Source organism: Manacus vitellinus, unplaced genomic scaffold (genome assembly GCF_001715985.3).
Source record: "Manacus vitellinus isolate BGI_N305 unplaced genomic scaffold, ASM171598v3 scaffold_53_pilon, whole genome shotgun sequence".
NCBI lineage: Eukaryota > Metazoa > Chordata > Aves > Passeriformes > Pipridae > Manacus > Manacus vitellinus.
The window spans coordinates 4382358-4398190 of NW_021940637.1; the positions used below are offsets into that span (position 1 = coordinate 4382358).

A 15833-nucleotide genomic window follows, 5' to 3' on the forward strand; every position below is an offset into this window, starting at 1 on the left:
AGCTTTACTGAAATCAAAAAACCCCAAAGAGTTATGGCATTTCTTAGCGATTTAGCAGCAGAAGCCTGGGGAGAGTGTACTGGCATAGATTTTGTGAGCGTGGGATGGTGGTGCTCCATGTGTTCAATTAATAGTGAGTGAAAAGGCTTTATGGAATCCCACAGACACTAATCACAAAATCCAGCAGGGCTATGCTCAACTATGGGACATAAAAGGCTCTGATGGGCAGGAAATCATGGCCCTCCCCACTGTGACAATGGATATGTGCCATAGTGTTAACAGCGCATGCAGATCCTGCTGTAAGAGCATATAAGCCAGCAAAGCTGAAGAAAGTCACCTCATGGGTGACCAGGAAAATAATGTCTGTTGCCCTTCTCTCTGCCCACACAGATGCTCCCACCTGTGCATCCAGGTGAGCATCAGTGTGAGCACAGAGAAGAGCCTACCTGGAGCTGGATCATGGGGCTTATGGACACACAGGTTCCTTTTGACACAGGGGAATGGAGATGTCTTCGCTCGAGGTGCTCACGTGTGCAATATAGGGAATAGATTTGATATGGATTTATCCATCAGACATTGTTGATACTTGAGCAAGTCACAGAGATCTTTTTGGTTCAAGGCATCCAGAACACACTACTAATGGGTGTGGGAAGGGCTGGGCCTGGTGGAAGGGCTGGATGTGGACATGTTGGCATGGCCAGGGCTTGTGGGGAGGTGTTGCCCTGCCAAGCCAAGTGCTGGCAATTCCCTACCAGAAGTGATGCAGACAAGCCCAGGGGTTGGCAGAGGGCAGGTTCCTGGGGCCAGGGACAAAGCCACTGGGAGCTGCAGGGAATGTCTGTAAACCCCCTGAGCCGTGGGGGGTGGAAATGGGGTTGAGAAGGGAAAGGGGAAGAACACGGTGAGAGGAGGAGCTGGAGGAGCAGCTCCAAGGCTCCCAGCTCCCAGCCCTCGCCCAGCCCAGCAAAGCCCAAGCAAGCCCAGCCTGGACGCCCCAGCCCCATTTTCCCAGCTCAGGAGCTCTGTCAGAGAGAACAGGCCGGGCTGGGTGACTCTCTCTGGGCCATGCTGGAGCGCTCCCTGGGCTGACTGCGGGCGGGCCTCACCGGGGCATAGGTTGTGCTGCTGTTCAGCTCTTGCACACGAGGCTTTAGAGAGAAAAAGGAAAGCCCGTTATTTCCCCTGCTGGCTGCAAGCCCTGCACAAGCCTCTGGTCCTGGGCTGCAGGACAGCTGCAGGGAGCTGGGCCCTTTGCCTTCAGTTTTGGTTTGGTTATTTTTCCCCCAGTTTAAACCCCTAAATTTTACATGTGACGTTCCATCATGAAGTATTTTTTCCAGGGAAAATATCTACAGGTGATACTGAGAAAATAAAATATTTTCCTTGGATGAAAATCTATCTCATAAATATCTACAAGTGCATCCCTTCAGTTCTTGGTGGAAATGGCCCTGTGGGACTCCCCAGCCCAAGTCACTGGCACAGACCCTGAGACCCACATCCCATGCCCAGGCCCTGCTCCCTGGTTTGGCACCAAGGCTGTGCCACAACTCACCTTGTTCCGTCCAACATGGGCGATGGTGGAGTCTGGTGGGGGGCAAAAAGCACAGAGTGAGCCCTTGCTTCCCATTCTGAGAGGGACAAGCCCCACTCTGCCTTTGAACAGCAGATCCCTGGGGTCAGCGCTGAATCCCCTGCCCTGTTTGCCCCTAATCTCACCCCACTCCTGGCAGCAGAGGAAGCTGCCCTTCCATCTGTGGATGCAGAGCAGGGATGGGGATCTGTTGTCACCTTTCCTCTGCAGGCTGTGTGTGCAGGGAAGAAGCTGGGGAGCAACAGCATGGGGAGAAATCTGCCCTTGTTCAATGGGAGTTGTTTTGCAAATCCCACTGGGAGATAAATTGCTGGGATTGCATGTGGAATTGGGAAAGGCCCTGCAATAAGAGAAGGGGATGGAGATGATGGAAAGGGGGTTTGGGGCAGGTCCCTGTAACTTGGTGCAGCTCCTGAGGCTGCGGCACGGCCAGTCAATGGTCTCTGGGTTGCTGGTGATGCCAGAGACAACCAGGACACAAGAGGGGGTCAACCAGAATGGGGAGTTGGTACTCACAGTGTATTTCATTGTCATCAGTCCCTTCAGCCTCGTGGCTGGGAACTTGCTGCTGTCTGGAGAGAGTTGGGGGAAAGGGTTTTGGGGTCTGTGTCCAGACCCTGATGAGCCCTTTGGAGTCATTGCCATGGATGATTCTGTCTTGCATAGAGTCCATGGCTGGAGTCAAGGCCAGGGCAAGCCCTGCTCCTCCCTGCCTGCACCATGGGAGAATCTACCCATGAGCAAAGACCAGGCTGCCCCTGCCCAAGGACCACTCCAGGGGGCCTAGGATGCCCCATCTCCATCAACCCCCAGCCCCCAGCCCACAGGGATTGCTGCTCACCTTTGGCATCTCTCTCTGCAGGCTCCTGCAAGGAAAAGAAAGGGAGAGGTGGGAGGCAGAGTTCCTGCACAGCCCCGACTTTCCATGCTCTGGGCTGTGCAGTGAAGGTGATGGGCTGAACCTCCACATCTCACTCAGAGAGGGATTTTTCAAGCCCAGATTATAAAACAATGAATCCTCTTTCCCAGCCTGGCCTCTCCCAGGCTCTCAGCAGCTGTGCACAGGATGGGAGCCAATGTGTGCCTGGTGCAGGGCACCTCTTTGATAAAGTCTTTATCATCTCAGCAGATTTACTTCCCTCATTTGACAAATGAAAGGCCTGAGAGGCTCAGCTTCCTGTGAAACAGGGTAAGGATCCAGCCATTCTAAACTAGCATGGGTCAGAGAGCAGCAGCTCTGCATTAAGTGCAATTTTGGCCTCAGATTTTCCCCTTGATATCCCCAAATCACTCACCTTTCCTCACAAAACAGTAGGTGGCTGCAGCCAGGAGGAAGAGAGAGATGGTCACCAATCCTATCATAATGTCTTGGGAAAAGGTCTGAAAGCCCAGGGGATTGGTATCTGGGGGCAGAGAAGCTGTTGGGGAAGATGGGGAATTATGGGGAGCGGAAGCAGAGAGCAGAATACGCCCTTAGAGCCAAGCGAGGTCCTGGCTGATGAACCTCTCAATGTCCTGCAGTTGGCAGCTGGGCAGCCTTGGCCCAATGCTGAGGAACATTGGGTGTGAGGGAGGGAATCACTCACCATTGGTGGCTGTCCCTCCCTGGAAGCCTGGGAGGAGAAAGGCACAGGCTGAGAATCTGCAGCTCCCCCAGGTACTGCACAGATTCAGCCACCGTGGGGACCCCCAATCCACCATCTATCAGCTGTGGGGATCAATAAATGAATGCCCTGCACAGCTATGGCTCTGCATTAGATCTGGTACCACCACTCTCCCCTTTCCATGATGCTGGGGCAGGAGAGGAGCAGGATTCTCTCCTGGGACTGGAAGGAGTGTCCCTGGTGGCAAGGGCTGGGCTGAACTGCACACTGACCTCCAGCATCCCAACTGCCTGGGGATATGCCATGAGGTGGGGCAGGGCAGGTTCCCCTCACTCACCTGGGCTCTGAGGGGCCTGGGAGTGTTTCCTGCCCATCCCCCACTGCCAGGACTCACCTGTGACTCTCAGGTTCTGGGGAGCACTGAGGGCAGAGTTCCTCACTCGGTTGCTGTTGTCCTTGTGCTGGTATCCACATGTGTATGACCCCGTGCTCCGCCTCGTTGTGGTGAAGAGCATGTAGTAGGTTCCCTTCTTTTGTTGGGCTTTCAGGCTGTGAAACTCCACCCCATCCTTGCAGAAGACAATTCGTGTGACAGGAGACTTCATGACTATTTGGCACCGAAACAAAATCTGTTCTCCCTCCTGTGCTGCATCCAAAGTGACATTGGCTTTCATATGGAGGGACGGAGCTGGGAGGTCACCTGCAGAGACGGCAAAGGGATGGCCCAGGACAGTGTAACTCTTGTCAGGGCTCGAAAAAGACTCTGTTCTGCAAGGGAAAGAGTTTCTCCTCCAGGAGTTCACACTTGGGGACCCCTTCCCATCTCCCGCCCCACACAAATCCTTTCACAAGACCTATCCCTGTACTCACCATCCCCTGGGGAGCTGCAGATGTCCTGGGCCATCACACCAGCACCTGCATCGTGGGGCACAGAGAGTTTTGGTCAGAGGGGCAGCAACCCAGCTCAGCCCATGTACCCCGTCCACGTTCCCACTGCTGAGCCTGTGCTAGGCAGGAACCATTCAACCCATGGGGCTCCATCCTAAGTGCCTTGTCTCCAGGCTTGACACCTTCCCAAGCTTGTTTTCATTGGTTTTGTGGTTCCAGGTGGATGCTTCTGGTATAATCTCACACTATAAACAACATACTTATCATGGCCTAGAGAATAGTCTTAGATGGGTCACAGCCTCTTTTGATCAGGAATGGAACTGCACTGGAACATGCTTACCCTGAGGGGTGTTTCCCAAGCTTTAATGTGATTCTCTAGATGCACCTAAATGTCACACTTTTGACGTCCCCTGGTCAAAATTTTCTGGTCAGAACTTGGAGCTATCTGGTCTCTTGGGATCTGTCCTCAACCATGGCAGGGTGGTGGAACGAGATGACCTTTAAGGTCCCTTCTAACCCAAACCATTCTATGATTCCATGATTCTCCAGACTCGAGAAAACTTTGGAAAGTTGGTGAGAAAACAAAAATAAAAGCTTTGAGCAACAACAAAATAACCAGTTACAGTTGATCCCAGAGCACAGAATTTGTCAGAAATTTCCACACAGAGTTTATGGAAAAGAGGGCAGCTTGAAAGAAAAATGGAAAAACAATCAGTGCCATTTTCAATCCTATGTTATCAAGATGTCTCCAAATTGCTTCAAGAGAGCAACTGAGGGAGAGCAGAACAGCCCCCTCATATGCTGAATTGTGAAGGAACAAGGTATTTCCTCCCACAAATGTTTCTGATTGTTTGTTTTAACCCAGTCAAACCAATGAAGAAAGGCCAGCGCTTGTCTGTCCTCTAGAAACAGTATAAGGGCAGGTTGGGGTTTGCTGGGCAGTCACACACTCCCAAGGGCTCAAGGCATGGGGAGGGTTCAGCAATGCAACCTCAAGCCCCTGCGCTCCGGTGCTGCTTGAAGGGGGGGGTGTCCCTCTCTCAGGGAGGTGATTGGGGGATGGTTGCAACTTGAGGCTGAGCTGGGCAGGCAGAACCTGGAGACCTGAAGGCACCTGAACTGCAATTTGTTGTCTTCTGGCTCCGTCCCTCTCTCCAGAGAATGCTCTTGGTGCCATCAATCATTGCCCAAACTGGCAAGGGGATGTGTTGTGTAGCTTGACTGTTTCTCTGTCAGGGGTGCAGGATTCATACAGGGGGGTGAAGCTGCTTTGGACAGTTTAGGGGAGGTGATCTGAAAGCTCCTGTCCTGAGCCCCCCACCATCCTGTTTTGGGTGCCCTGTGAGTCTGGAGAAAGGTGAGGGCGTTGGACACAGAGATGCAGGAGGAAGGTGGGAATTGTGGACTGGAGAGCTGCTGAGCAGGGCAGGACAGGGCCTGCCCCAGGCACAGGGCAGAACCCAGGGAAAGGGTGTGTGGAACAGCCGTGCAGCAATGAGGGGCAGAGCTGCTTTGGGGAGGGCAGGAGGACGATTGCTTCCTGCAGCTCCCTTGGACCTCTGAGCAATGGGGGTGATTTTCAACCCCTCTGAGGGGGTTTGAGTCATAGAGTGAGACTTGGCAGATGCTGAAGTGCTTTAAGGAGCCAGAGGCATCCACCTGGAATCACAAACCCACCCAAAATTGGCTCTGATGTGACAAAGATTCCTCCATGGCTAAGACCCAAAATGCTCCTGCTGTGCAATGGCTTGAACTTGGGGTGCATGTTGGGGGCTACTGATGCTGAAACCCAAGACCCTCAACTGCCCCAGAGCAAACATTTCCCTATCCTCCCAACAGCCCAGAACATGCCAGGGGGCAGCTCCCTCACCTGGGCTCTGTGGGGCCTGGGAGTGTTTCCTTGGAGCGTGCCCCATTTGCCATGACTCACCTGCGAAGCTCAGGTTCTTAGAAGCACTGAGGGGAGAGTTCCTCACTCGATTGCTGTTGTTCTTGTGCTGGTATCCACATGTGTATGTCCCTGTGCTCCCCCTCGTCATGGGGAAGAGCATGTAGTAGGTCCCCTTCCGATGTTGAGCTCTCAGGCTGTGTACCTCGACCCCATCCTTGCAGAAGATGATTCGGGTGGCAGGAGACTTCTGATCAATTATGCACCAAAACAAAACCTGTTCGTCATCCTGTGCAGCAGTGGGGATCATAGAGAGATCAGGAGCTGGGAGGTCACCTGGAGAGGTGGAACAGCAATGGCCCCAAGAATTTGTTACTGTTGTAAGGGCTGGGAAATACCTCGGCTCTGGGAGGGGTGAATTTCTTCTCCAGGGATTCACACAGGGAACAAAACCCTTTCCGGTTTCCATCTCCAGCCCCAAACAATTCCCTTTACAGGACGTGTCCCTGTACTCACCACCCCCTGGGGAGCTGCAGATGTCCTGGGCCATCACATCGGCACCTGCACCATGGGGCACAGAGGGTTTTGGTCAGAGGGGCAGCAACCCAGCTCGGCCCCGTGCCCCTCTCCACGTTCCCACTGCTAAGGCTGTGCTGGGCCAGAACCTTCCCAGCCACGTGGCTCCATTCTGCAGGTCCTTTGTCTCCTGTTTGATACTTCCCCAAACCCATTTTGGTTGGTTTTGTGGTTCCAGGTGGATGCTTCTGGCTCGCTGAAGCACTTAAGCATCTACCAAGTCTCATGCCATGAACCAGACTCCCTCAGAGGGGCTGGAAACCGCTCCCGTTGCTCAGAGGTCCATGGGAGCTGCAGGAAGCAACTGTCCTCCTGCCCTCCCTAAATCAGCTCTTTCCCCTGTGCTCCACACACCCTTTCCCATGTGTCCTGCCCTGTGCCCAGGTTGGGCCCTGTCCTGCCCTGCTCAGCAGCCCTCCAGTGCTGAGTCCCAAGGCAAAGCCAGCCCCCAACTCACTCAGCACCAGCAGCAGCAGCAGGAGGAGGAGGAGAAGGAGGAGGAAGGCCAGGTGAGCAGGAGACAGCCTGGCACATCCCAGCTGCCCCAGCATTGTTTGGGCACTGCAGGAACGGCATCTCCTGGAAGCGTCTGCTGTGGGCTGAGCTCTGCACAGCGCTTCAAGAGCTGCCTGGCCCGTGCCTTGCAGAGCAGCTGGGACTGGTCCTGCTGCCTGTCTGTGGCCAGCAGGGCCTTTCCCACGAGGAGGGGCTGTGGCGAGCGGGGGCCCTGCCTCAGCCCCCACTGCGGCCGCTGCGCCTGCAGAGCCCCTGCTTTCATTTCCAGACACCACGAGCCCGGAGCATGAGTTGTGTTTGCCTGTCCCTCTGGGGCAGCATCCTCCCTGCAAAGCCCTCCTGCCCCTTGGCCCCCACCCTACTCTGCCCTGCTCTCACTGCTCCTCCCATCTCTTCTGCCACATGGAGACAAGGGATTCTCAAAGGGGAAACTGGCCATGGGCACAAGTGGCTCCAGAGCTCTTGGGATGATAGCCAAGGCCATGGGGGTTCCAGTGGTTCTTTCCCCAGGAAGTGCCAACAATGCTCCATTGTGAAGAAACCCCCCAAGGCCTTTCTGGGCAGTCCTTGTGCTGAGGAGTTTCTTGTAAGGACCTGTCCACTAATGCTGCTCCTGTGGGGAATAAAGAGGATGAGATGGACATCTGTGTGTGGTTTTAGGGCTGTGATCTTGTTGGGATCAGGGAGATACGGTGGGTTGTTCCCATGGCTGGTGTTGCAATGCAGTCACAGGAGTATCCAGGAGGTACTGGCTGAGAAGATGAGGAGCAGGAGTTGCCTGTTATGTGAGAGAGCAGCTGGAGCCCATGATGGGGATGTGTGGAACTGCAGGTCGTGCACATGTGTGTCTCAAATGGGACATGAGACTCCAGGTCTGCAGGCCACCCTGGGGTAGTTGCACTGGGAGAAGAGGGTCAGGTTTGGTGCAGCCTGTGCACATCCGTGCAACACAAAACAGACACAGTTCAGAGCCCAGCTGCAAGTGAGTTATTGCAGAACAGATGAAAAGAGAGAAAAGGTGGGGTGTGAAAAAGCTGCGGACAGTGTTCAAAACAACTGCCACCAAAACCTGAAAGAACTTGGGGGAGCTTTCATCAGAAATAGCCTTGACTTTTTACACCTTCAGCCAGTGCAGAGATGTCCCACCTGATAACTAATCTTATACATTTGTTTTGGAGAACATCCACATGCGTTGCTCTATTTCACGTCCTTTATCTCAAGGCAAAATAGCCGTTTATTATTTGTCTGAGTTTAGAGGTCAGGAATATTCATAGTTAGTAATTGTTGCTGAGATTTTTAACAACTAAATCAATACTAGAACAAACATCCCTAACCTGTCTCTGAGACATTTCAACGTGGAGGAGCAAATCCCATTTTACATCCTGAGTTAACTAACCACTGAAATCTCTTTATTGTTCTTTCTCGAGACATCTCTCATCCCCTCGCACTAAGTTTCCCAATTGATTGCAAAACTTAGTTTCCAAATTTGAACACTATCTGGACCCTTCTCATTTGTTTAACTTTATACTGCTCTATTGTGGGGTCTCAGTTTGTAGAAGTACAGCTGAGACTTGGTTTCAAGTATCATCTTGGCAAACCTTGTGGCCTGACACTGATTATGGCAATAGTGCAATGGCTCCTCATTTTGATTTACATTCTCCCCTTTACCCTGAGTTTCCTCACCTTGTTCCAATATTTGATCCCCCTCATGGTAAAAAGCACCATGGTGTGATCCAAAGGCACAGAATCCTTCTGTGTTGGTGAAGTATTGACCAACAAACAATACTGAAATCAGGAAACAATTCAAAAGTGTCTAGAAAAATCATTATAGTGTGTTCTCTGTATCACTTTATTCCCTAATTCTGGTGGTGGTTGAAGAAATAATGGAGCTGGAATTTCGATGTCCTAAGGAGAAGTCATGAAAGGAATTGTATGTTGCTTCCTACTTTTTGTGTCTAGCCTTCATTATATTTTCCCTGAGCTTGACCTCCCACCCCCCTGTATTCCCTGGGCTCGCTGTGTTGAGAAGTGCTGCCGGAAGACTCAGATAATTTTTAGGGCATTTCTCCCTCCTGTGACTTGGTGCCGGATCCTCCCGTGCCAGGGCAGATCCACTGAGTGCCTGGTTTAACAAATGACGTGAACAGCAGCCAAAGTGCAACCCAGAGCAGAGCAGCTGAATTACCTAGCGAGTTCTTCCCAAAATCTCAGGGAACAGTCCTGGGAATCTTGGACTGTAAGTGTTTTAACAGTTTGTGTGTGTGAAGAATCTGGGATGTACAGCAATATGGGAACCATTTCTTGTGGAGAACAAAGTGTTAAGTTGCAATTATGATTTTTATGTGATATGTTTACTACATTTGCATTTCCTGGTTCTTTTTTTCCCTGTTTCTGTTTTTAATCAATGTATATCAGTACAAGTTTACTCTTTGAATATTCCTTCTAAAGCTGAAACCTGAACTGTGAATGCATTTCTCCAGGGTTATTCTGCAAATTTACACCTGTGTTTTGTGTCTGGTTTTAAAGAGTCTTTTAGGAAAATAGGAAATAGGGTAATGGAGGAAGAGAGACAGATGTTGCTATTCCTTGTTCCAGTGAGTCTGTATCTTGTCCTCTGACCATGGCAGGAGCAAGGGATGTATTTCATAAGAAGAACTATGAGACTTAATAATATGCAAGGACTTTAAATTTAAAAAAAGATGCAAAACATCTTTAGGATGTAAAGTCTGGTGAGAATTGGATTTAATATTCTCTCTTCCAGGTGTCAGGGCTGTTCACTCTCCCTGATGTCCTCATTCTCTGTGGCCTGTGCCACATGTTCCCCTGCTGGTTCTGCTGGAAGGATGAAGAAGGACATGGGAGAGAGGAGGTGCAGAGCCTGTGAGAGGAAGGAGCCAGGAACCATCTTGAAGAATTGAAGAAAGAGGGGGCAGAGCAGAGAATGGAACAGAAAGTGAAACCTTCTCTGCAGTGCGTTAATGCCAATTTCTGGAAAAACATAGGTCTAAGGAACACAGTAAAAAAACCACAGGCAGTTGTAGAGTCTGCTGTTAGGGACCTGTGGGCAGAGAGACAACCAGCAGTGGAACAGAGTATGCCTCTCCCCTCCTGCAGGGATGTGACCACAGCACAACCAGCTCCAGAAATCCCCTCTGTGCTCTGAGGGGGTGGCAGTGACTGTGGCCCAAAGGGCCAGAGCAGGTGCTGATGTGGCAATCCCAGAATGCTTGATCTGCCCCTTCTGGGCTTGCTGGGGAAAGTTCCCCCTCTCCTCCCACCTCAGCCTTCCTGGCTCCCGAAGCAGGTCTGGCTCTTGAGGTGTTGTCAGAAGAGTCAGTTGGGTTTATCATCCTGCTCTAGCTGCTGCTGACAAGCCAGCAGGGACCATCAGACAGCACTTGTCATCTTCTTATCCCTCTTGATATTTTTTGGCCCTCATTTTCTTGCTCTTTTATCTCTGAGGAAATGGCTGGAGAGGGAACAACTCATACAAACCATGAGGAGAAAACTGGGAGCCAACCAGAAATGACGTGAAGGTGGAGATCTCAGGCCTGGATCAAGAGTCCTCTGGAGAGATAAGCAGAGCAGAGGATTCCCAGCAGCATTCCCAGATGTCCAGGACCGTGGAAGTGCTCTCCTTGGAGCTGTCTGAGATGAGATCCCATGGACTCTGGGATGTCTCCCATTTCACTTGTCCCCTTGGTGATGTGAGCAGCTATTTTGACCAGGGCTGAAGACCTCCTGCAACTTGTCTTGGATGGGGACACGTAGAAGGAAGCAGGAGCTGGAGGTGAGGAGAAGGAACTCAGAGAGTATTCAGGGTCACAGGCAGGTTTAGAGGTGAGATTCACACCAGAGCTGGTGGCAGCTGAATGGCAGGGCACTTGCTTGGATCCATTTGGCATGGAGATATTTTGGCTCTAGCTACTCTGGGTAATGCACCATTTCTGAAAATAAAGTAATTTTGCAGGCTGTCCCTTGCACAGGCAACTCACCTGCTCCTGCTTGTCCCAGAAAGCTCACAAGGACCACTGAGCAAGCAGGAGATTCCAGTGCCATGCCATGGTTCTTGCTCAGCACCACATAGTTCCAGATAGCCTTTGTATAACACTGAAACACTGTTCCTTGTAATCTCCTTGATCAGAGTGGAGTCTTCTGGGCATGGGGAACAACAGAGGATTCTTTTCTGCCCTGCTCTGCTCATTTGAACACAGAGACTCAGACATCAGTTTCCCAGCAGCAACAGCCCAGAAAGGCACTGTTGATTTCTCTGAAAGCAACTGTGGGCTGTTGTTCAGGGGCACTTGTTGTGGCTTCATTCTGTCCCACCCCTTCAGTAGCTGCTGGGACAGGACCTTCAGCCAGGTTGGATGAAGACCCTACAGAAATATTCTGACACTTCACACCTTCTGTGTGACCTTGCCCAGCCTCCAAATGCCATTCTGGAGAGGCCCAGGGCACTGTTAGGATGTGCACTGGATATACTTGACCTGCACAGGTGCCTGAATTCAGGGGATATGGCACCACAGAGTCACCTTTGTCATGTCCTCTATCTCTGCCTGAACTGGAGTGAAATTCCTGGCTGAACGTGGGCAGCGATGTGAATCCCACCCTGAAAGATCCAGTCCTGGGCAAGGAGGTTTCCAGTGGCACTTGGGTTTCCTGTGGGTGTCAAAGAGATCCTGTGCCCAGGTCTGATCAGTGGGACACAAGGCTCACAGGAGACACGTCCTTTCCTGCAGCAGCTGCACGTGGTGCTTGAAGCAGGAAAAGTTCTAAAGCAAGGAGGAGGGAGGGCAAAGATCTCAACCAAGCACAGGAGGTCTATTTTGAAATTACCATGCCCTCAGTAATCATTGTCATCCTGGGAATTTGTAAAGATGAGGTAAACACAACCTTATCATATGAGAAATGCAGTAATTTCTTCTGATATTGACCTCAAAGTTATTTTTGGGAACTCAATTATAGGAACAAATCTTCAGATTTCAGAACTGAAGCAGGAGAGGTTCTGGCTGCACTGAAGGAAGACTCATGAGACTAATGCAGCAGGAACAGGGCCCTGGGAACCAGTTGGTCAGTGAAACCGAGCAGTCACTGCTGGGGACAGAGGAGAAGGAAAGTCACTCCTTTGCCTCTTGAATGTATCTTTCCATTCTGTGGGTTTGTTTATTATAGATCACATGGTTAAAAAACCCATCCCCCTACCTTGGCAGGGTCTTATAAGGAGTGTTTTGCTCTCAGCAAAACCAGAGCCAACCCAGCTCATTCCCTCTCCGGAAGCTCTGCTTGCAACTGCTGGGCAGGCACACCCCCACTGCCGGGGTTTTCCTCTCCCTAACACACAACCTGCACAAACACAGCAAAGAGCAGAGGAAACCTCTGCAAGGGGCTCCTCCTCCATGGCCCCCTCTCCCCAAGGCAATTCCTGCAGTGGGGCTGTTTCACTGGCTCACCTTGGAGGCACATCTGCAATTTAACTGCTCCAACCCCACTGCTCAAGGAGGGACGATTGCAGCTGCCCAGTATCAGGTACAGGCAATGCAGTTGCTACCCCAGCACTAAAGTTATGGAGGTGCATCTGTCAATCAGAGATGCTGGAAGACATCAGCAAATGCCCCTCATCCCTGTGAGCTGGGATGAGCTCTGTTCTCCTCTCAAGAAGATGAGAGTGGCAGGGAGCAGCCAACTGGATATGGGGCTGTTTGGACCTGGACAGCTTTGGCTCAAACACTGAGCAATATGATCCCAGAAAGAAACTCCTGTGAGTGGATAAACCCTATGAAATTTTGCAAGTCTGGCAGTTGGGAGGCAGGTCTGAAAACAGGAAACAACAGCCCTTATCCCCAGGAAAGAAAGCCTGGAATCTTTGGCTTTATGGTGCACTTGGTGGGCCAGGCTGGGGACTCCCTGGGCAGCATGAGCTTTTTGTGCTGGTATCTTTGGTGTGGGAGGAATCTTTGTTTGTATGCAATTCTGGGAGTCGGTCTGGCAGTTGGGAGGCACGGTTCAAAACAGGAAACAACAGCCCTAAACCCAAGGAAAGGAAGCCTAGAAGCTATGGCTTTGTGGTGCAGTTGGTGGGCCAGCCTGGGTACTCCTTGAGCAGCAAGAACTTTCTGCTCTGGTACCTTTGGTGTGGGAGGACTCTTTGTTTGTATGCAATTTTGGGAGTCAGGCTGGCAGTTGGGAGGCAGGGCTGAAAACAAGAAACAACAGCCCATATCCCTAGGAAAGAAAGACTGGAAGCTTTGGCTTTGTAGTGCAGTTGGTGGGCCAGGCATAGCACTCCATGAGCAGCAAGAGCTTTCTGGTTTGGCACCTTTGGTGTGGGAGGAATCTTTGTTTGTATGCAATATTGGGATTCAGGCTGGCAGTTAGGAGGTATGGCTGAAAACAGGAAAGAAGAGCCCTTATCCCCAGGAAAGAAAGACTGGAAGCTTTGGCTTTGTGGTGCAGTTGATGGGCTAGGCTTAGCACTCCATGAGCAGTATGAGCTTTCTATTCTGGTACCTTTTTTCTAGGAGGAATCTTCGTCCGTTTGAAATTTTGGCAGTCAGGCTGGCAGTTGGGAGGCAGGGCTGAAAACAGGAAACAACAGCCCATATCCCCAGGAAAGAAAGCCTGGAAGCTTTGGCTTTGTGGTGCAGTTGGTTTGTCAGCCTGGGCACTCCATGAACAGCAAGAGTTTTCTGTGCTGGCATCTTTGGTGTGCAAGGAATCTTTGTTTGTATGCAACTCTGGGAGTTGGTCTGTCAGTTGGGAGGTGGTTCTGACAACAGAGAACAACAGCCCTTATCCCCAGGAAAGAAAGACTGGAAACTTCAGTTTTCTGGTGAAGTTAGTTTGTCAGTTTGGAGACTCCATGGAAAGCAAGAGCTTTCTGTGCTGGCACCTTTGGTGTGGGAGGAATCTTTGTCCGTATACAATTTTGGGAGTCAGGCTGGCAGTTGGGAGGCAGGACTGAAAACAGGAAACAACAGCCCATATACCCAGGAAAGAAAGCCTGAAAGTTTTTGCTTGGTGGTACAGTTGATGGACCAGCCTGAGCAACCCATGAGCAGCAAGAGCTTTCTGTGCTGGCACCTTTCGTTTGGGCGGAATCTTTGTTCGTATGCAATTTTGGGAGTCGGCCTGGCAGCTGGGAGGCAGTTCTGAAAACAGGAAACAACAGTCCTTATCCCTAAGAAAGAAAGCCTGGACGCTTTGGCTTGGTGGTGCAGTTGCTGGGCCAGACTGAGCACTCCATGAGCAGCAAGAGCTTTCTAATCTGGTACCTTTGCTCTGGGAGGAATCATGGTCAGTTTGCAATTTTGGGAGTCAGGCTGTCAGTTGTGGAGGCAGGTCTGAAAACAGGAAACAACAGCCCTTATCCCCAAGGAAAGAAAGCCTGGAAGCCTTGGCTTTGTAGTGCAGCTGGTGTGTCATTCTGGGCACTCCATGGGCAGCAAGAGCTTTCTGTGCTGGCACCTTTGGTGTGGGAGGAATCTTTGTTTGTATGCAACTTCGGGAGTTGGTCTGGCAGTTGGGAGGCACAGTTCAAACCGGGAAAAAACAGCCCTTATCCAAAGGAAAGAAAACCTGGAAGCTTTGGCTTTGTGGTGCAGTTGGTGGGCCAGGCATAGCACTCCATGAACAGCAGGAGCTATCTGTGCTGGTACCTTTTTTCTGGGAGGAGTCTTCATCCGATTGAAATTTTGGGATTTGGGCTGGCAGTTGGGAGGTAGGGCTGAAAAAACAAAAGAAGAGCCCTTTTCCCCAGGAAAGAAAGCCTGGAAGCTTTGGCTTTGTGGTGCACTTGGTAGGCCAGGCTTAACAGTCCATGAGCAGCAGAAGGTTTCTATGCTGGCATCTTTGGTGTGGGAAGAATCTTCGTATGCAATTTTGGGAGTTGGGCTGGCAGTTGGGAGGCAGGTCTGAAAACAGGAAACAACAGCCCATATCCCCAGGAAAGAAAGACTGGAAGCTATGGCTTTGTGGTGCAGTTGAGTTTGTCAGCCTGCGCACTCCATTGACAGCAAGAGCTTTCTGTGCTGGCACTTTTGTTCTGGGAGGAATCTTTCTTTGAATGCAATTTTGGGAGTGCGGCTGTCAGTTGGGAGGCAGGTCTGAAAACAGAAAACAACAGCCCTTATCCCCAGGAAAGAAAGCCTGGAAGCTTTACCTTTGTGGTGCAGTAGGTGGAGCAGCCTAGGGACTCCATGGGCAGCAAGAGTTTTCTGTGCTGGTATCTTTGGTGTCGGTGGAATCTTTGTTTGTATGCAATTTTGGGAGTCGGGTTGGCAGTTGGGAGGCAGGGCTGAAAACAGGAAACAACAGCCCATGCCCCCAGCAGTCCGGGGGGAAAAATGGACGGAGGAATCCGCTGTAAAGTGTTGGTGAGACCCAAAAGACTCTAGGAGGGGGTCAGGAGGGGCCCAGGAGTCCTGAAGAGGGTTTGGGGGTCTCCAGGATGGAGTTTGGCGGTCTGAGGTGGTCCCAGGAGATTTTCAAGGGTTAAGGGGACGCACAGGAGATTTGGGGGGGGAGGGGGAAAGGCGGAGGGGCGGGCCCCAGGAGGGGGGCTTTCGGAGGGTCTCCAGGAGTCTTGGGGGGGATCTGGGCGGTTCCCAAGAGTTTTGGGGGAGATTTGGAGGGGTCACCAGGAGCCCCCGGACCCCCTGAACTCACCCCACACCACCATGGCCTCGTTGGGGTTGCACGTGAAAAACAGCGCGGCGGGGGGAGACCCTGGGGCCGGGATCGATCGGGACCAATCGGGTTCAATCCCTCC

At 51.5% G+C, this 15833-nt stretch overlaps 1 protein-coding gene across 1 annotated transcript; it reads right to left on the reverse strand.

Moving 5' to 3' along the window:
• Positions 1 to 3524: 3524 nt before the first annotated feature.
• LOC108641175 lies at positions 3525 to 6521 on the reverse strand. Its single transcript, XM_029963147.1, has 4 exons — positions 6488 to 6521; positions 6014 to 6307; positions 4066 to 4110; positions 3525 to 3895 (listed from the first exon to the last, which is right to left on the reverse strand). The coding sequence occupies exons 1-4, from the start codon at positions 6519 to 6521 to the stop codon at positions 3525 to 3527; spliced, it is 744 nt and encodes a 247-aa protein (XP_029819007.1).
• Between the last annotated feature and the right edge of the window lie 9312 nt (positions 6522 to 15833).